Source organism: Sabethes cyaneus, chromosome 3, assembly GCF_943734655.1.
Source record: "Sabethes cyaneus chromosome 3, idSabCyanKW18_F2, whole genome shotgun sequence".
NCBI lineage: Eukaryota > Metazoa > Arthropoda > Insecta > Diptera > Culicidae > Sabethes > Sabethes cyaneus.
Window position 1 is genome coordinate 44,049,222 of NC_071355.1, and position 21,920 is coordinate 44,071,141.

At 40.9% G+C, this 21,920-nt stretch overlaps 2 protein-coding genes across 2 annotated transcripts in view; both read right to left on the minus strand.

The window, feature by feature from the left end:
* Positions 1 to 5,080: 5,080 nt before the first annotated feature.
* Positions 5,081 to 6,731, minus strand: LOC128739524 (putative serine protease K12H4.7). The gene is made up of 3 exons (XM_053835018.1): positions 6,292 to 6,731; positions 5,762 to 6,232; positions 5,081 to 5,702 (listed from the first exon to the last, which is right to left on the minus strand). Exons 1-3 carry the CDS (start codon positions 6,729 to 6,731, stop codon positions 5,081 to 5,083), a joined length of 1,533 nt encoding a protein of 510 aa, XP_053690993.1.
* Positions 6,732 to 21,337: 14,606 nt separating this feature from the next.
* Positions 21,338 to 21,920, minus strand: part of LOC128739525 (uncharacterized) — a 43,212-nt gene continuing 42,629 nt past the window's right edge. The window contains exons 4-5 of the mRNA XM_053835019.1: positions 21,763 to 21,908; positions 21,338 to 21,697 (exon numbers count right to left, since the gene is read on the minus strand). Coding sequence (XP_053690994.1) covers positions 21,338 to 21,697; positions 21,763 to 21,908 — 506 coding nt within the window. The remainder of the gene's footprint in view (positions 21,698 to 21,762; positions 21,909 to 21,920) is intronic.

Consider the following 21,920-nt stretch of genomic DNA (forward strand, 5'->3'; position numbering starts at 1 on the left):
GAACCGATCTGGGGAGGAGCACATACGGGGACTCACACTTTCCGAGGACACATATCGTAGCAAACACCATTTCGAGGGTTAACAGATCTTCATTTACACGTTTGGCTTAATCTAGTGGTTAGTTTTCTTTAGTTTTTCTTACGGCCTGCTGCTTCTTGTCGACGAAGGGTCTCTGATGTTCCGATGAACAGGTGACTGTGCTAGACTAGCGGTTTCGTAGACCGCTTACAGATAGGCCGTACCAGATACGGGGTGGGTAGCAAATGGTGAATCGAATGTTTTAGTTCGACCGGGTCCGACATCCGGTAGCCGGTACGAACGGTGGTGAATCCACGGACAGTAAGGATTGCTTATGTGGCGGGTATAGCATACGGTTGGCTCTTCGGCGATCGATGGTGTACGGATGGTAGCAACTGCTTGCTCGCTCGGTGTGTTGCTCGGAGAATCGGATCACGCACTCATCGCCGACACGGCCGTCAGGCCGACTGACGATGGTCGCGCTCTCAAGCCCTAAGGGAAGACCTCCGTTTGAAGGAGGTCGCTGGTGGTCTTTTGCTTCGTTCCACTAGGCGCTTTAGTGCTTTAGTTTAGTTTTCCACTTTACTTCTCCTTATTGTATCTTTTCCGAATACTTCACTTTTCGTCTTCTAACTTCTAGCTCTTTCCAATCTTGCGTGTCGTCTCTTAGGTGGTTGTCTTTAAAATCGCTCATTCCCCAGACTAATTTGCCTGTCAAGCACATGACTTTACGACGGGACTGACGATTCAGCTTCGGCTAATTTCGCCAGGTTCCATCCGGTGAGCATTAGCAGGGTTTGTTTACTGTCGCGGTACCCTAACCTTTTTTCGGGGATAACGGCAGGTAACGCGATACGCGAACAGGCTTTTAGTGAAGGTTGTGTGTGGGATTGGACAATAGGGTTTGTCACCTTATTTATTTTGTAACCTCGTTACAGTCCCCGACACCAAAAAATAACTTTGCGTCCCGTAGTACTGTCCACTAGTGTTTTGGAATGTGCAGTCAGACTTAGGCTAGTTACATAGAAATTGAGGACACCGCATTTTTTGGTTTTTGTATAGAAAAAGACGAAGGGTATTACCCAGTTTTCTAAAAATTCCTTACAAAATTCCGTGTCTGACAGACTGACAAATTTCGAATTATCTTTTGACGGTGGCACGGTTAATATCTAGATTAAGTTTAGTTTGGCTTTTAGGCTTCAGCGTGGTATTTAAACCGGCCTACTGCGTGCAAAGTGGATGAATAAAAATAAAGCCTTGGGGTTAAACATCCTCTCTAAGATTTGACTCATCTTTAACGACAGACAAGATAACTGTCTTGTCGGGGCTATTGCAACAATCCTACTGACTCTATTTAGGAGCACCGGCTAGCTGAGATTTGAACATACGACTACTGGTTTCTTAGATCAGCATCGTATCTCGAAACCAACGAACTGGCTGATTGCGTGTGGTTAATTTAGAAGGCAAGCGCCTGCCACTGTAATAATTAAGTTTGTTAGAAATTGTCAAACAATAAAATTTTAAATAATCCGGCATAATCGATCGGCCAGTTAATCGATTATCTAATAATCGGAACATAAAGCAATCGATTAAAAATTAATCGATTATTTTAGCGGATAATCGATTAGTTCGATTAATCGAGAAGTAATCGGACATCACTAGCTGGACTGCTCGATTGCTCAATTGGTCGATTAGACTGCTCGACTGGACTGGTCGATTAGATAGCTCGATTTGATTGCTCGACTGGACTGTTTAACTGAACTGCTCGGCTGAACCGTTCGATTCGACTACTCGACTCAACTGCTTGATTGGACAGATCAACTTGACTGCTTGACTGAATAGCTCGGTTTAACTGCTCGAGTGGACTACACGACTTAACTACTCGATTCGACTGCTTGACGCATTTGCTTGACTTACTACTCGACCCGACTGCTCGACTTAACTGAACAATTGAACTGCTCGACTCTATTGTTCGATTCGACTGCTCGACTGGACTGCTTGACTGGACAGCATGATTTATCTGCTCGACTCAACTGCTCAACTCAACTGTTCGATTCGACGCTCGACTCAACTGCTCGAACCAACTGTTTGATTCCACTGCTCGACTGGACTACTCGACTCAACTGCTCGAATAAACTGCATGACTCTGCTACTCGATTGGACTATTCGAATCGGCTGCAGGACTCAACTGCTCAACCCGATTGCTCGATTCAACTGCTCAATTCGACAGCTCGACTAGACTGCTCGAATCAACTGCTCGATTTAGTTACTCAACCCGACTGCTCGACTCAACTGCTTGACTTAACTGATTAGAGAGCCTGACTTAACTGCTCGATTCAACTGCTCGACTGGACTACTCAACTCGAATTAACTGCTCGACTCAACTGTACGACTTAACTACTCGATTGAACCGCTTGACCCGACTGCTCGACTAGACTGCTCAACTGAACTGCTCAACTGCTCAACTAGACTACTTGATTCAACTGCGCAACTGGACTACTCGATTCAACTGCTCGACTTAACTGCTCGACTAAACTACTCGATTAGACTCAACTGTTTGACTTCTGTTTGATTTGACAGCTTGACTTAACTGCTCGATTCAGTTGCTCGACTGGACTACTCGACTCAACTGCTCGACTGGACTACTCGAGTCGACTGCTCGAGTCAGCTGATCAACTAGACTACTCGACTCAACTGCACGAATAAACCGTTCGACTGGACTAATCGACTCAACTGCTCGACTCGACTGCTCGAATGAACTGCTTGACTCGACGGCACGAATTAACTGCTCGACTCAACTGTTCGACTTAACCGCTTGACCCAACTGCTTGACTAAACCATTCGATCCGACTGCTCGACTGGACTACTCGATTCAGCTGCTCGACTGGACTACTCGACTTAACTGCTTGAGTAAACTACTCGACTGGGCTGCTCGATTAAACTGCTCGACTTGACTGCTCGACTCAACCACTCGATTCAACTGATCGACTCAACCACTCGATTCAACTGCTCGACTCAACCACTCGATTCAACTGCTCGACTCAACTGCTCGACCGGACTGCTTGACTGAACAGCTTGATTTAACTGCTCGACTAGACTGCTCGATTTGACTGCTCGACTTGACTGTTCGACTCGACTGCTCGACCCAACTGCTTGATTCGATTGCTTGATTCGACTGCTCGACTCACCTGCTCAATTCGATTGCTTGTCGCGAACACTAGCCAATGGAATGTATCTGCAGTTTTCGGAATTCTGAACAGACATTTATATTTTTCCGGATCGTAAGATTCGGGCTCAACTAGTATAATATAGGCATACATTAAAGAAAAATAATTTTTATACTGGTTTTACCTTTGTTATACTATAACAAAGGTTTTTACCTCATTTCTTGATTATAAATACACCTTCATTTTAAGGTGCAAAACCTATTTACCATATCAGTAGCAAATGTTTCCTAGATGGTGACCCACCGGTCTAGGCGTGAAATCGCATACAGTCACAGAGTAGATGGCGAAGTCTCCCTTCTACAAGCTGATAAGTTAAGAACTAATGTTGTGGAGAAAATAAACGAGTCGTAAGTCGCCTGTCGACCCTATAGATTGGCAGGGTATAGAGTCTCTTAATCTAGTCTTTTCTTTTTATTTAGGTTAAACCCGAAAGGGGCTTGCCCCGTCATTTTTCTATGTCTATACAGATATAAGTTGTTGCTATGGAGTATGGATACTGGGAATTCGTACATCACAGAGTACACCAAATTTGAAAGCCTAAGTTAAATTGCTTTCCAATGAATTTTCCTTTATTTAAAGCTTCACCCACAAAAAACACGTGTTGCTACTCAAAGAGTTGTTTTTTTTTGGAGTGAGCAAGTGTCTGGTGCGACGAATGATAAACTGGATGAACTAGAAAACATAGTGGACCGTTTAATAGCAGGTGGGCCTCGCAGCTACGCTCTCTCGGTTAGTACCCGACTGTTTTACTAACTAAACTACTGCCGCACCCTTACATTGGGTAGTCTAATATCTTATTTTGTTTTATACTCCCAGTATTATCATTCCTCGAACCACACACTCGTCTCGACAACGATAATTATTTTTTGTATAATTGCTCTTTGTTTGTTGCCGCCAAGAAGACAGACTGGTGCGATAGAAACAGGCAATCATAGAGATTCTCGATCTAACAAAAGAACACGTTCTACTGGCTCAATGGCTGTTTATCCTAAGCAAAGCCTTGAGTGTAAACATCTTCGCGACTTGACCCTGTTTCATCGACAAACTTCGCAGCCAGTTATTAGAGTACAACTCTAATCATGGAGCTAATTAAACAATCCTACTAACTTAAGCAGCACCGCCCTGTCGAAAGATCCGAACATACAATAACTGGTTTGTTAGGCCTAACTGGACGAAGCTTTTCTGGGATTCTTACCTGCGGTTCCTGGTGAAAATGCTGAATAGTAATATATTGAAGCAATTTCGTAGAAAACTAAGCGTGAAGATTGAATGTTGGAAGCATTATATATTGCCGGCTTATCTCGGCGACGAACTGCAGCTCGTTCTCACTTGCCACTGTTTCGTCAGATTAATCATATGATTTACAATAATCTAAACGAGTAGGATAAGAACCCCAATATCACTTGCGACCAGTACTGATACGATGTTCAAAGCATGACTTGGGGAAACAATCATCATCAGACTGGCGCCCCCTTCGTCCCGGATTATTATGTGTGTCTAATCAGTTCAATGTCGACCATGACAAGTATATTTTGTCGTGATTTATTTATTTTTCTAAATTTATACTATTTAATCTTCTCGAACCGCTGAACCGCTCGAAACTGATGAAACTTCATAACTATAAGCCACATTTTAAAATAAAATTTAATGGCATCCACTAGAAAGTATAAAAAACATATATATTTTTGTTGATGATACAATTTATCTTGGAAAATAATATTTCATTCACAATTCACAATTTTTCGAAATTCTGACATCAGAACTCGCAATGTTTAGGTACTAATCCTCAAATAAATGTTCATTGTTCAAACGGACATTCACTCCGATCTCATCTCTCATGGACTCTCATAGGGACTAAAAGGGAACAAATAACTGGCGAGTGTCGTTTTCAAGCGTCGCTTGACTTCCTGCAGATCCGCGGGATCATCCGGGGAGAGGGCTGGCAAATCGGACCCACCGAGCTGATTACGAATCACATCGGCTTGTGCATCGAGCGTAAGATTCCTAGTGATACCAACCATTCGCACCGGATCAGCATCTCCGTTGGTGAAGTGAGTCAGACTGGAACCGGGATTATCTCCTCCGAAACGGTTGTTCGCCCGGTCGATACCTCGCTGGATTGTTTCTTCCGAGATCCAATCGCCAAATATTTGGCGGCACATTTCAACATAGAAATCTACTGTCACCCGATCACCGAATGGCTGGAACGGTGAATCCGTGGTAGGGAACCAACCGATCTCAGTGCACTCCTGGTAGATTACTTGCCGAAGGCCGTATGTGTTAAATATTGAATCCCAGTCAGTGTCCTGCAGTAATTCAACAGCTTCTGCCGGGTCGGTCACTGCGCAACCGAACTCTTCAGCCCATATTGTGTTGAACCAGTTCGCGAAAGCTTCAACCGCAGTATCTGCGTCAGTTCCAGTAATTTCCCCGCACACTTGAGCAAAATCGTCCAAACTGTAATAGAAAACATACTACTGTGCATTCAGTAAGCAACCACATATTCAAAACCTTACTTTTGGTTGAGAATAGTCATTATTTCAACCGTTCCCATCAACTCACTAAGAAAGAACTGCACTTGGAACGTGTTTTCCGGATCTATGTCGGAGCAAATGTTGAACTTCTCGGCAATTAAATCGGCTCTTCCTAAGTCAATCAAATTTTGAATTACATGGAACGCCACAAAGATCTCATTGTAACACTCCTGACTACCGTGCTCGATCAATGTCTCTCCCCAGGCCTCCGAAAAGTCTTGGAAATTCAGAACGGCATGCATAGGAGCACTGGAAGCCCACGCAGCATTTCCCAGATGTGGATACCGAATTCGGAACCAAGCAGCCAACGATCCTCCGACCTGTGTTCCGGCAACCAACACCCTGGCGGTTTCATCTCCGACATGTTCGCGTCTCACGTACGTCACAAATTCAGCTAAATCTGCCAATATCTGATCAACACTCAGCAGGCGTAGATTATCGGTACTCAAATCTCTGAAAATAAACAAAGTTTAGATTTCGGCCGATTGTTTTTCTAATTAGTGCTGTCATACTCAGTGACGCGGCTCTGTCCGTAGAATCGGGATTCAAAGGCAAACAGGGCACCGTTCCATTCCCGTGCCATTTCATAGATCAGCGTTGTCTCATCGATCAAATCCGGCGAAATAGGATAGATTCCTCCTAGGAAGATTAAAATTGGACCTCCCGGTTGATAGTTCTCGGACGAGGCGAAATAGCGCAGCGTCCACTGGTCGGTGTTTTGTGCATTGAAGTGGTCAACCTCTGTCGTAAAGAAGTGCTCAGCAATTGGTCGGGTGCTTGCATCGGAACCGGATTTCGACGGCGCTTGAGCTCGTCTCGCTGCTCGAAATTGTTTGGTAAACAAGTGTTCTAAAAGTTGTCGGTTGGCTTGCACGTTCGGTTTACTGCGTACAACTGCAGCGGACGCTACTGCAATCACCAGCAGTAAGCTGAACAATACGATCAATCGCATGGTTGGGTATCTGAAATGATCAATCGTTGTTTGTTAGATATGGACAGTTTAACCAGTCACCGATGGATAATGCCGATCATGTGAGATCATCTCTCAATGCTCCGCATCATATTGGAGCCGATCAACGAATTCCAGGATTTCCTTCTCATGTTCACTGACTTTGAACAAACTTTTAACCGACTCAACCACAAGCATATCTGGGGCGCACTTCTAGGCGTTCTCGTATAAGATGTTGCACAACGGCATCTTGTGCGACCCTATAAGTAGTAACTGCTGATGTGAGAACTGCTGCTATTTTTCTTAGTATGGATGAATTCTAGTTGGAGCTATTGACAGTTAACCAAATCGAGGATTGGCCTGAAGTCCCCCAAAGGTTGGAACAGTTAAATGACCTCGACATAGCCGACACCCAACGCCGAATTGTTATGCAGAGCAAGCTAGATGACCTCTCCAAGGAATCTCAAGCAACAAGTTTCACAATCACTAATGTAAAGGAGGTAGTGAACACTGGTAATCCCACCAACTTCACAGCAGTGGGACAAGATATTGAACTTCCATTTCGAAGCACTTTACAAATCACTTGTTCGATTGTTCGACTTACCTTCAACTGTTGGCGAAAATCCTGAATTGTATGTAATATATTGAAGCAATTTGGTGGAAAACTAATCGTGAACAGTGTATGCCGGTAGCATTATATATTGCCGGCTTATCTCGGCGACGAGCTGCAGTTCGTTCTCACATGTACAGTTTCGTCAGTTTAATCATATGATTTACAATAATCTGACCGAGTAGGATAAGAACCCCAATACCTATCGCTTGATACGAAGCCCCAAGCATGACTTGAAAGAACATGCATCAACAGACTGGCGCTGTCTACGTCACAGATTGTTTTGTGTGACTAATCTGCGCAATGATAGACCATGATTGGTATATTTTGTCGTGAGACGACATTTTTGATAATTTTTTTAATTTGAATAGGGCAATATTTAGTTGTTTGAATGCAACTAATATGGAAAGTGATTCTTCGTAACAAGGTGTAAAATGTTTCTAGATAAAGGATAGCTCTTCTTTATACAGAAGTAAAGATCAATTCAGGAGATTCTAGGAAAACGTTTAAAAATGTGTCAGTCAAGAATCGTTTTTTTTTTATTTTCTCACATGGGGAAATCTCGTCATATTTAATCAAATCAAATCAATTCATACAAAATGTTTTAACTAGGATGTTTGATACAGAGTTTACCAGTAAAGGATTTTGGTACTCAATTTTAACAATAACTAGCTTAATTCTGTAATATAATATGTAATATGTATAATAGGTCTACGGCGTGTCTTCATCAAAATCCCCTTCACAGAGCCGAAAAAACAACATTAGTTATCATCAATGGATGATGTAAGAAACCATCTTTTTTTTTTTCAAAAATAAAAGTCCTCTTGCTTTCACTACTTTCTTAGATTTTTGTAAACAATTGCTGTCTGTCCATCTGAATATGATAAAATGAAGTTTCCAATTTACGAACTGCCGCTAGAACATAATAATTTGTTTCATTGAAACGTCTAATTTTCGAAAGATTTTATCGGACTAAATGGGTGTCCTGTACAGGCAAGAAGAGTGCAATTCATCTAGTGCCAAAAATCTGAACCGATGTAGGTTATTGGCTTCTGGCACGCGTTTGTCTCCTATGAACCTCTTCGTTTCATATATTTGGTCTTCGACGCATTTATTTTTAGCTCAATCCTCCTAAACTCCGCTAGCAGTCTGACGAAAATTGCCTCCACCATCGCAATGTTCCTAGCTAAAATGTCGAAGTCATCTGCAAAGGCTAGAAGTTGGCTATCTTTGGTAAAAACGGTGCCTGTCATTTAGATGCCCGCTCGTCGGATTCCTTGCTTAATAGTGAAGTCAATAAAGATCTTTCCAACAAATTGGTTGCAAGATCATAGAACTTTCGGCAGTAATTTTCATGTCTGTTCCATTCGCAGCTACGTCAGTTCCCGTTCAGAGTTTCAAATTTCCCAATAACACTGTGCGAGTTATCAGGTGTACACTTGCGACTGAATCGATAAACCAATTGGTATTCTTTGTCTACAAAAAGGAGGACAATACTGTCCAGACTCCAGAATGTATCTTTGCTTTACAAAAAACTTCTTGGCCAGAAGTACTTGGCGAGTTCCTTCAATGCAGTCCAGAAGACAATAACGAAAGAATTCTAGCTAAATTATGGTTTATTGGTTGATGTTTAAGGGACTACGCCCCCATGTACATAAATAAAAAGATACTTTGATTACTCTATACCATGTTAACCTGAGGGGCTGTCTGGCGATAAATAACTCGATTACTCTTCCGCAAAACAATAGTTCAACCTAACCTGTCGCAGAGGGGAGATTTTCCCACCTGCTTTATGGCCCTTGGTGGTTTCTCTATATGAGAATCGCCATCTCCGATTTAAGTCAAATTCTAGTCCGTTTGGTGAGCGCCCCTGCCGTCCTGTTCACTCGCAATTCCATTCGAGCCCTGCGGTGGGCAAAAACTGGTAAGCAAAGCTGGCTAAGTGGAGAACGTCTCTTGCGTTCTTTTTCGCTTAACTCGCGCGTATTAAAGCTCATACTGAATCGCAGCGTGTTATCTGTACGTAAGCATTGCCTGTCGACAAACTGGTGGTCCTCGGCGACTTTAATTTTCCGAGCTTGAAGTGGCAGGCCTCTATTGATGGATTCTTGTAATATAAATCCCTTACAATCTACCTTCTATCCTTCCATGGTGGTATGTACACACTGCTGGACTCGGTGACTAATGACAATGATCGAATGTTCGATCTGTGCTTCGTCAGCAATCCAGACTACGCACCTCGGCTTACTGCAACTTCACATCCTCTCGTGCAGACTGTTTGAAGAGTTTTTGCCGTTTCAGCGTGCATATCTTCCGAAAAACCTGTCTAATCATGATAACTCCGAAAAACTTCACCGATATACATTGCTTGAAGAATTTGTACTGCGCACTTGTCCGTTCGATGCTGAAATATTGCTCGGCGGTCTGGAATCCTTATTGTATCAACGGTGTTGATCGGTTAGAGAAAATACAACGCAAATTCATTCGATTCGCTCTCCGTCGCCTGCCATGGTACAAGGAGAAATCTGTTCCGAGCAATCCTTGTAGTTAATATCCTGATGGCGAGGGCCTATTGTCCATGGCTTCTCAACGATATTAGTCTACGAGCTCAACCATGACCTCTTCATAGCAAAATATTCCTAAGTAGGGGTTTTTTCTAATTCCCGTCGTACTAAGTAAAGCCATTCTAATTTTCATCATTCGTTGGATGGATTTAATGAATACTCTAAAAGTTCTTGTGCCGATTTGACTATAACACACTTACCTTCCGATCCGTGAAGTTTGAAATCACTGAAAAGCGACTATTAAAGCATATTATTGAAATTACGCAACTGACTTCATTTCTAAAATTCGTCGTACCGTTTTAAAATCCGTCCATCAAAATTTTTCATCGTCCAAACTAAAAATCACAACAACGTTTACGAAGCTAACGCGCATGTGTTTGTGTAGGACGACATGACAAAAGGTTATTCTGCAAAATTTCTGCAGGTCAGGCAAGTTTTCCTGGCTGTAAAATAACGACAATGCCTTGCGTGAGTTATTTTCATTTATGAATGACCGAAATTAAAACGATTAGTCGACATTGTCTTCTTCGTCGCACGAAAAAACGTAGGAAATTTGGCTGGTAGGACTTCTTTAATGATAAAAAGCATTTAAATGGATCTCAGCTCACTTTGATTGATCGCGTATTAACTAAAATATTAGGAAATAACTAGTTTTGCATTGTGTGTCATAAAAATGCTGATATTTTTGATAATTTCTGTTGGATAGGACGGGAATAGGCAATTACGACGATGTAGCAACATACCCTACCGTTTCAAAAGACAAATTATGCAGCAAACGCGGCCATCGAGTTTTCAGCAGAGTGTCAGCTGGGTTCGACCTTCGCCTAACTCATAGAACTATTCGTGGGAACTATTTAAACATTTTTCGTACTCGTTAAACTAAATTATCATCAGTAGGTACAACAATATGCCTGTTGGTATAAACGAAATCAAAATAAAAAGGCACTTTGAACGTATTTCTTTAGCACAGTTGACTCCCCGCCTCGCCAAAGTCGTTGTTTGACAATTGCCGAAAATTTTTCCATAGCTCAAAACTCCGAACAATTTGAAGGGTTCATTTCTTTTGACACGAAATCGATATCATTAGCTGCATACCACTCTAGCACCACTTTATAGTAGTGAGTACAATAGTGTTTACGAATGAATGGCAAAATCCGTTTCTTCAAGCATCCTTCCATATATAAACTTGATGTCATGTCATCCAAAAAATTTACATGAAACGAAACAGAACAACGTTCTATAAATTCAGATATTTGATAATATGAAAATATTATACTTCTGACATTTCTTTTACTGATTTAATCATTATATTCATACTAAATTGTGTATTTTTCTCGTTATGTTAATTATTTGAATGTGTATTCTGAGCCCAAATTTCGCCACCCAGTTGCCAAATTTTGCCAGCCTCTGGACCCAAATTTCGCCACTTTAGAAAAACCCGATTCAAATAGCTTTTAATGTTAAATTTATAAAGGAATTCTCTATATTCTTAATAAAACCAGTTGGTAAATAGATTTTGCCTCGTTTTCAAGTGATTGTTCATAAAACGTTTTTGAAAACCAATAAAATACCAATAAAACCACAAATAAACCAATGAAAAGCACTAAAATAGTAAGAATATTTTTACATATTGACTAAAATTCACTCATAAAGTATCTTAATTTTCTCTGTCTCCGGTAAATATACGCGAATCGAAATTCCAGTCAAATAGCAATTGGATCATATAGGCCTTAGGAAACTCTAAGTAAAGCGACGGCATTTTATTCATACAATTAAAAAGAATTAAAAATATTTTCTTCTACATTAACCCCTCTAAGGTCAACATTATTTACAGCATCACAAAATCCACTACAAAGGTCGTAACTTTTTTAGCTTTCAATATTATTTCACCAAATTTGGGGGATTTCCCGAATATCTTTTCTATTTTCATAATCCCCCAAATTTGGTGAAAAAATATTGAAAGATATAAAAGTTTTTAAAAGTACCATTTTAGTGAATATTGCGATGCTAAAAATAATGTAGACCTTATGGGGTTAAGACAATTCATAAATTTGAAAATATCAAGAATCAAAGCACCTTGAATCTACTTAAGCATAATTTTCTCCTAATATTTTCTGTCAAATTGTCAAATTGTATTAGGGGGAAGTCCTGTATGGCCGGACAGGCCTCTATACCCGAACACTAGCGATTTTTTTTTTTATTTCTATTTAATGTGGTTTTAACCAATTGGTCATTCACCACGCTATTTCTAAGATAGGTTACATGTATATATGTATTATTAATATTAGATTTGATCAAACAACTCGGCGTCTTTTAAGAATTTGATGAGTTGTGTTTCACTTGAGGAGTCGTTACAAAGCACTTCTCTGATGGAAGAGGATATTTGGTGTTTCGCTCTTAAGCTATCGTAGATGGGACAGTGAATCAGTAGATGTTCCACGGTGAGGTTAACTCTGCAACAGTCACATGTTGGGCGGGGTTCTTTATTAAAGAGAAAGCCGTGCGTTTTTAGTGTATGTCCTACTCGGAGACGCGATAATACCTGCTGCTCTTTTCGAAGAGAGCGGTCATTCCAGCGCTGGAAACTGTCTTTGATTTTTCTGGTAAAGTTCATACGGTTTGTTAACCAGTTTTCTTCGACGGTTTTCTTGATAGCGGTGGCTGTTTCTCGTTTGAGATCAGCTCCCGGAGTGAGATTTGTTAGTGGGGGTCCAGTTCTGCCAGAGGCTGCGAGATGGTCAGCTTTTGTGTTTCCTGTAATACCGCTATGTCCTGGAACCCAACAGAGACTAGTGTTAGAGGGGCAATCGAGTAGTATGGCTTGAATCCAGGGGTGATCCGTTAGGCCTTTTTCCATCGCGCTTAAAACACTTGCTGAGTCGGAGAAGATCACTACGTGTTCATTAGTTCGTGTACGAGGCTGACTTACGGCATAATGTACCGCAGCAGCTTCAACAGAGAAAACAGAACAATCTTTGGGAAGACTATACACTAGCGATTTCTCAAAAACAAGGAATGATAAAAATATTTGGAAGGAATAGGACAATAGTACCGTTTAACTATTGTTCCATTCTTTTCAAATATTTTTATCATTTTTTGTTTTTGAGAAATTGCCAGTGGCCGACTTCCCCCTAATTATCCTTCGAATAAATGTTAACTAAATGGTAATATTAATTTGTTTTCTATTTTATATATTGCGGGAAGCATAAAGTGTGTCAAGTGATTCTGGTTAACAATGGCATACGCACAAAATTACATCTTCTGCTTTTTGTTATTTCCAATTAAACTGCAAATTTCGGGGATCGGCAAACTCTGTGAAATCTCGAATAGCACTTGCTTTTTTAATCACACAAAATCGCCATTAAATTTTCTGTTACAAACTTCGCGGACTTTAATAATACTTTATTCAAACACGATTTTCCCTGTGAACACTTCGTTTAATTTTAAAAATGTGTTTTGTATTCCCGTAGATTCCACAACTATAATTCACTTGTCCCTTTGGCATTGAATAACGAGGAATTTCGTGGAGTCAATGGCACTGAAATCCAACTGATGAAGTAATAAAACTCTTAATCCACTTTTAAAACGTTGTACCGTTAAGGAAACTGTAATATTCAAGATAAATGTTCGATATTTGGCTAACTAACTTTTTTTATTGATTTTGTTCTAATTTCTGCAAGTTTATAAAACAAATGACATAACTAGAGACCATTCAACGAAAACGGTTTTAAAAAAATCAAGTGGCGAAATTTGGATCCATGACTAAAAATGGATACCATATTTCGCCACTTTAATGTTGATGAATTTTTCAAAATGATCCAAAGTTTAAAGTGAAATCGGTATAAAATTAGCTGAAATATTGTACATAGAATCATATTAGTCAAGAATAATTGAATAATGAAACAGTTTGAGTTTCATTTTACCCCAATAGTATTTTCGCCTCTCGTTTTGATTTTGTAAAAAAATATACACTTACTATGAGATGGTATTTTCAAATTCTAATTAATACATGAAAAATAATAACAAGCGAAAGGTATTAATTATTTTTGGTAGTACATGCCCTTAATTTTACCAATTCGTAAAATTTTTTTTTAAGTCGACCAAAAATATACAAAAAAGCTTTGAATTCATCAAACTGGCGAAATATGGTTCCTGGCGAAATATGGATCCTCTACCCTACTTGGACCTACCCTATATGGCATAAGTCTCCTGGTAACAATGTGAGTTTTATTGTACTCTTATGGTGGTCTTCAAGACCAATTTTGGTCTTGAATGCCATCATAAGAGTGTAATAAAACCCAAATTGTTACTTGGGTCATTTGGCATAATGCTGTTTGGCATAACGACATTTTTCATAAATTCATTTGGCATAACGGTAATTTGGCATAATGGTCACTTGGCATAATGATCATTTGGCGTAACGGCTTTTTGGCATAATCGATAATTTAACCAGATTTTGTTGTTTGGTCTTGTAAGTAAAGCAGCAGTAATTAACAATTATTCTTGAGAAACGAATCAATGCGAGGACCAAGGAAAAATAACTCATGGTCGCTAAACCTAGTAAAACGAATAAAACTTTAGTATAAGTGGTTTCTGCGGAAGGTCTCCTATGAAAAATGAATACCGAACTAGGGTATGTTGCTACATCGTCGTAATTGCCTATTCCCGTCCTATCCAACACAAATTATTAAAAATATCAGCATTTTTATGACACACAGTGCAAAACTAGTTTTTCCCTAATATTTTAGTTTGTTGTCTATCACATGCGATCAATCAAAGTCAGCTGAGATCTATTTAAATGCTTTTTATCATTAAAGAAGTCCTACCAGCCACATTTTTGACATTTTTTCGTGCGACGAAGAAGACAATGTCGACCCTTAACGTAGTTATCTTCAACGTACTTGAAAAAACTACCTGCTTCGATGGGTGCTGACACCTTTAGTTCGTCGACGAAGGCTTCATTAATCTTTTCCGCTGGTAAAAATGCCAGAGCCTGCACACGTTTGAAATGATCATAAAATTTTTCATCGCTGCTAAAAACCTTGATCATTCCGCTGTTCTGTATGTTTTTCCAAATATTTTGATACCAGTGAAAAAAGCAACCGTTGTGTTTGGTATCAGGAAACTCTGCTGCTACTGAATTGATGATTACCTTTTCGTAATCCGATAATATTATCTCTGGGTTCAAATCGATGCCAATTTTTTCGGCGGCTTCTACAATCGTAGCGAATATTTTGCGATACAGTACCTCTGCTTTGGACGTCATTAGAGCATAAACCATAGGGAAGGTATGTTCATTGGACGGTGGGCAGCTGCCGTGAATGGTGAATAGTTGACGGAACAAACCTGGTACGCTATCAAATGTACCATCTATTACCCAATATTTGGTAGCTGATAACTGTTTTAAGTCTTCTTTAGTAGCGAATATTAGCGCTCTATTCTTGCCCTCACTAGTGTCGGCCAACAGGAATCTGTCGCCATCCATCGTTGTCGACAGCTCTTGAGGTACAACAAATCCGTCCAAACCCTCTGGCTCTTTATAATGAGTCTGGATGTCGGCACGTGCACGTTTCACAATTTTGCGTTGAGCATTTAAGGAAAGTCGTTGTTGAACCGTGTTGGGAAAAGATGATGATACTTGCCGAACTGTTTTCGATGGTATGGATCCTCTATTGCCCTTATTTCAGGCTGGTTCTGTATTTTATTTGGAGAACATGTAGTGGATCGCTTTCATGATTATTCCGTTTCATTTTTCCGTGATTACTCGTGATGAACATTTTCAACCTTCGGCTCTGGAAGGGTGACTTCTTTACACTCCCAGTAGTAAGTATTTTCAATCTGTAAATTCATTCTAATGATTAAACGACATGATGCATGCATTGGGCCTTTTTTGGCGAGGTGAGTTGTAACTTACGACTAGCTAGGTCGGACTCTTGGTTACAGGGTCGGCTGACCACCAATGTCACTTCCCAGGAACTTACCTCGGACTATCAAGCGAACACAACACCAAATACATATGCAAGACAGACATAGGGCTCAGTATGGGAAAAAGTTATACAAAGCAAATCATTTTAATACTTATATTTATGTGTAGTCGTGCATTATTTAAACGGTGCGGCCAACTGGAACTGTTGGGGCCCTGATGACAGGAACATGCAGACGTAGAGGGGGAGAGAGAGAGTGACGTGCCTGGGCTGGAACGATGTGAATCGAGCTTTCCTGGATCTTGATGGTCGCTCTATTCACGGCGCTCGTGGACAAAGGAGAGACTCATCGGTTCTGGCGCCGAAGAGTGGGGGCCAGGCTCAACCAGACCTCCTCGGGCCTTCCCCTCCGAAACGTTCGATGGCGTACCTCGTCGGCCACCAGCACTTCTGTTGTCACCGGTGACACGTGAAATCACTTCTTACTCTGCCGGAACGGGATCCGGGATCCGAGATGGTTGTAGATATAAGACCCGCCGATTTGGGCCAAGCTGTTGAGAACGCTGTGATGTACTATATAGTACGTAGCCGGGATTCGGCCACCTAGACAGTGGTTTTTTCCTCCGAAGGGCTTTCACGTGCGAACAGGACACTAGCTTAACCATCGGTTAATTGACGATTCTAATCGGGTTACAAGATGGCGAAGGTTTTCTCCGGTTCCACCGTAGTGGAATATCACAGGGAACCGCTTGACGGTCAGAGGAATTCGTCGTTTCACGATGCGTCGTAATCCTCTCCAGAGCAGCTTTTTAACACTCGCGAAATTTATTCAATTCGCCGAAAAGGGCAAGTGGAGGGGGGCTCCGTAGCCGCAAGGTTACCGAGTCTGCTCTGACAAGCGAGTGGTCGTGGGTTCGAATCTTAGTAGAATCAAGCCATTCGATGTCAAGTGACTTTAGCATGGGTTTATTCTCAGGCCCCTCCATTTACCCTTCCTTCGTGCTGAATTCTATATTTACCCTCTGAAGCCTTTTGACAGTGCAAATGTCCCTCCTATAGTTAAGTGTACTGGTCAGAGGTACGAATAAGTCCTCGCCAGGGACGGCTATAATATGGGATAGTGCTGGCAGCGAGGAATAAGCGGGTGAAGTAGATCAAGCTTTGAAGGAAGCGTAAACCCCAATACACGCAAGCACGCATAAAAATTTAATAAGCATATCGCTCACTCAATAGCGATTATAGCAAAAAGAAATGCAGTGCAGGTCATACAGCAAACACCCGGGCAATATTACAATAGATCAACTATACTGGTCGCAGTAATGAGTCCACACATGGAAAAAAAAGGGCAAGTGGACTAAATTACACTCGTAGTCTTGCACCACCGAGAAACCCTATATGTAGATCTGAAACTCGCCGAAGAGATATTAGTCGTGATTTCAGGGTTGAATATTTTAATGCGGCTACGGTGAATTTGTATTTCCGACTTCATGCGTAGTCTAACGTAATTTATTTTGGGCTGGGTGACTAATTAGCTGGGTGGTGAGTTTATGGTTAGTACTTAACTTACTTAAATCTATTACAAATAGAATGAGCCACCAAAATTTGAACAAAAAAAAAACAAACATTTGAACAAAAATTAAAAAACAAAGAACAGATTGGAATTCAATTCAAATTAACCAAAATAAACTAAATGCATGGCTTGAATGTCCATTCAATGCCTTGTTGCCGATATCGACGGTAACAGAATATGGTGAGATTTCACTATACCTTTTACATTGAATAAAATTCAATATGAAATTGGAATTAAACTGAACTTGAAATTTGCACTTGACATTAGACTTAAAGTCGGTGTTTGAATTGGAATTGAATTAGGCTTGATATTAGACTCATATAAAACTTGAACTTGAATTAGAAATCGGGAATGAAATTGGACTTTAAAAAGTTTATGTCCGATTGCCCTATCGTATTTAAATTGGACCTGAAATTCTAATCTAATCTCACATTAACGCAGCCAATTCGGATCTAATTGGACTTGAAGAGAGCCAAAACTGCAATTAAATCAGACTTGACTTTGGATATAAAATAGGATAAGAAATTGAACCAATGTAGACCTAGAATAGCATTAAACTTGAAATTGAATTGACCAAACTCGTGACTTTAGTCATGACCTTGAAATGCGGTCAGGCATATATTAATTTTTTTTTTTGAAACGATGATTCTACAATTGATGAAGGGACGGTAAGGGAAAGCAATGAAGGATTTTTTCCGGGAATGAAGGGAAAGGGTGGAAAGGAAGGGGGGGGTAATAGGTAGCTATGGTTAACAAGTTGTCGTTGTGACTCCTATCTTTTGTCCAATGCTTGAAGGTGCATGGGTCGAACCAAGCTGTAATCAGAGATTATAACCGGATTTGAACCCACAACACCTGCCAGGGCATGTCGCTCACTGGTACCCGTGTACCTTTGAACCACAGAGGCGCTGAACAAAAGAAGTCTGCACAACCCCCCTTATTAACCATAGCGCGACATGGGTTGGTCTATTTTTAGACACACAAATTGTGCCTCTTCCTCCACCTACTGTAGAAACCACCAACCGAGAAGTTTTAATCTAACGTCTTTTTACTTTCAGGACGACGACACTATGCAGACCCTTACGACTTGCAAGGTACTGCGTGTGACGCTGTTCGTCCGAAAGCGTGTTAGTCCGCGTTTCTCAGCGCGGTTCTTCGGAGAAAGGCTCCGTTCCTATGAAAATTGCATGAAAATGAAAATTGAATAAGAGTCACAACGACAACTTGTTAACCATAGCTACCTATTACCCCCCCCCCCCCTTCCTTTCCACCCTTCCTCTTCATTCCCGGAAAAAATCCTTCTTCATTACTTTCCCTTACCGTCCCTTCATCAATTGTAGAATCATCGTTTCAAAAAAAAAATATTAATAGGGTAAACGCACCATTAGTGGTGGTAGTACCAGTAGTGGTGGAAACTCGTATTATTCCATTATTTTTGCAGATTTTGGTACAAGTTAGATACCCATCAAATAATACTGTTACTGGTAGTTCGATACTTATCAAACTTGTACCAAAATATGCAAAAATAATGGAATAATTCAAGTTTCCACCACTACTGGTACTACCACCACTAATGGTGCGTCTACCCTATATGCCTGACCGCATTTCAAGGTCATGACTAAAGTCACGAGTTTGGTCAATTTTCATAGGAACGGAGCCTTTCTCCGAAGAACCGCGCTGAGAAACGCGGACTAACACGCTTTCGGATGAACAGCGTCACACGCAGTACCTTGCAAGTCGTAAGGGTCTGCATAGTGTCGTCGTCCTGAAAGTATAAAGACGTTAGATTAAAACTTCTTGGTCGGTGGTTTCTACAGTAGGTGGAGGAAGAGGCACAATTTGTGTGTCTAAAAATAGACCAACCCATGTCGCGCTATGGTTAATAAGGGGGGTTGTGCAGATTTCTTTTGTCCAGCGCCTCTGTGGTTCAAAGGTACACGGGTATAGTGAGCGACACGCCCTGGCAGGTGTTGTGGGTTTCAAATCCGGTTATAATCTCTGATTACAGCTTGGTTAGACCCATGCACCTTCCAGCATTGGACAAAAGATAGGAGTCACAACGACAACTTGTTAACCATAGCTACCTATTACCCCCCCCTTCCTTTCCACCCTTCCCCTTCATTCCCGGAAAAAATCCTTCTTCATTACTTTCCCTTACCGTCCCTTCATCAATTGTAGAATCATCGTTTCAAAAAAAAAATCTTGAAATTGAAGTTGAAAATAGACTCGAAATTTTACTTGAAATTGGCATGAAATTAGACATCAAATTGGATTGAAAGGACTTACTTACTTTGCTGCAAATTGGACATGAAATTGGAATTAAGGTTCAACATGAAATTAGACTTGAATTTGGACTGGAAACCTAACTTGTAAATGGACCTAAATTGAACTTGCAATGGAATTTGAGACTGATTGGATCTACCTTAATGCAATTAGTTTGCTTATTGCAAGAATACCGACTATTGAAAAAACTACTCCGATTTCCGAGTTACACCTTGAGGAATTATTTTGTTCTATATTAATTATTTTAGAAAAGGTACGGCACGTGCCAGTACTTAGACTCGATTCGTATAACACCAGTGAAAAAGGTAGTGACTGTTAGTAAGTGATAATTAAACTGTGCGTACCGGTTTTCTGTTCGAATAGTAGACAAATCCATGATACGCTAGAATGTCCTTGTCCTTTGTGCTTTCCAAAATTTCTGGTAGTTGATTATCTGCCGACTCTTCGTCAACTTCGAGAAATTCCTTCTTGCTGCTTGACATCTTGAATACCACGGCGTGTGTGAAAATTTGAATAATCTTCACCGCAATGAATACTTGATCTTTTGAAAAATTATTTTTTAGAAAAGGTCTCACATACAAAGAAAACTCGCGTAACTTTATAAAAAGCCCTAAGGTGCGTTACACATACCTAAACAGCCTGAATGGCCCAACTAGCGACCACTAACCACTAGCTAACGAACAGCTCAATTAAAGAGTTTTAACGAGCAAATCGTTGCTGTATTTGAAAGTCTTACTTACACTTACATATAGCGCATAATTTTTTTGGAGATTCTTAATTTCGAATTAATGTGTTTTATGAATATTTCTGTATAGGTAAATATTGTTCATCATCGTCTTCCATGGGCCTGTCTACCCGTTAGCGACGGTAGTGGAAATTAAGCCTGTGGACTTCGATCACGTCACAAAGAAAATGTGATCCGTCCTTACTCGCTATCGCTCGTTCGGACCCAACTGAAGGAAAGAACTAGAGGTCAGTAATCCTAGAAAAACAAATAAACCTAGACTGGTGTGATTTCTGCGGGGGGGGGGGGGGGGGGGTTTCTGAAAAAATCAGTGAAAATGGCATTTATGCCAGCAATCGCATGCTCAGCAGTCGCGGCTACGCGTCAGAACAGAGACAGGTATAGAGAGATTAGGTTTGCGAAAAAACGCGAGTTAGGGAACACGTGCTAGCCGGCGCAGAGGAGCGATACGCCAGCAACGACACACGGGGTTTCTACAAAACGACGAGATGCAGGAATTTTACCAGTTTATTCAAGCATTGGACTACATAGTCAGGGCTTCTAGTAAGGTTTTTCTTTTTCAACAATAATAAGCAGTTGCTGCGAAACGTAATATTTATATTGCAATAAATATGTAGATTATCGTTTAATTATTTGGTATCTTATGAAGGATATTTTCTGACGGGGTCTAGAATATGTCTATAAAATATGTATCACTACGTCCTTTGTTTAGATTGCATCGCTTCAGCTCTAATGACCGAACGTATCCAAATACTGCTGCACCTTCCATATAAATACTACAAATGTTAGTTGATTGCTCGCATAACTTCAACAATGTTGATAATTTAAACTAATGGAATAAATTCTGTATCAAAAATACATTCTTGTAACACAATTTGGACAAAAATCCATCTCTATCTCATCACGTAAAATTTCACTCATTTTCGTCCGGTTGGACGTCGTCAAACGGTTTATCCAATCGTTCACCGTTACTGCTCGGTGAAAACTCGATAATCTCGGAACTGATCGGATTTAGATCGGCACATTTGCTCATGAATTGTAGCTCCTCCTGGCTTGCGCCACCCTCAGCGAGCGGCTGCCCGTCCTGTTTGTCGTCGTACTTCCCTTCATCACCGCTCGCATCGTAGATCTCCTCCGTCGCGTAAATATCGTACCCGAACTCGTCCAGATAGTGCCCGTCGTCGACGAACGCGACCAGTTCCATGTTGGCGCCCAAGCCCAGCCCCTGGCAGAAGTCATCATCGATGTATAGGTCCTCTAGTGATTTTGCAGTCTGCAAATGGGAAAACAAGGAAGGTAAATTGATTGTCGGCGGAATTTAAGTAATTCTATACGAACCGGTGTTGCTGAGAGAGTGTTCCGTGACGATGGTCTTCCGGACGGTACCAATCCGCGGTTGTCCTCGAACATGGAAGCTAGGCTTTCGCGCGGAAAATTCAACTCACCGAATGCGGCTGACATTCCGATGCGGCTTCCGGTTGGTACTGGTTTGAGTG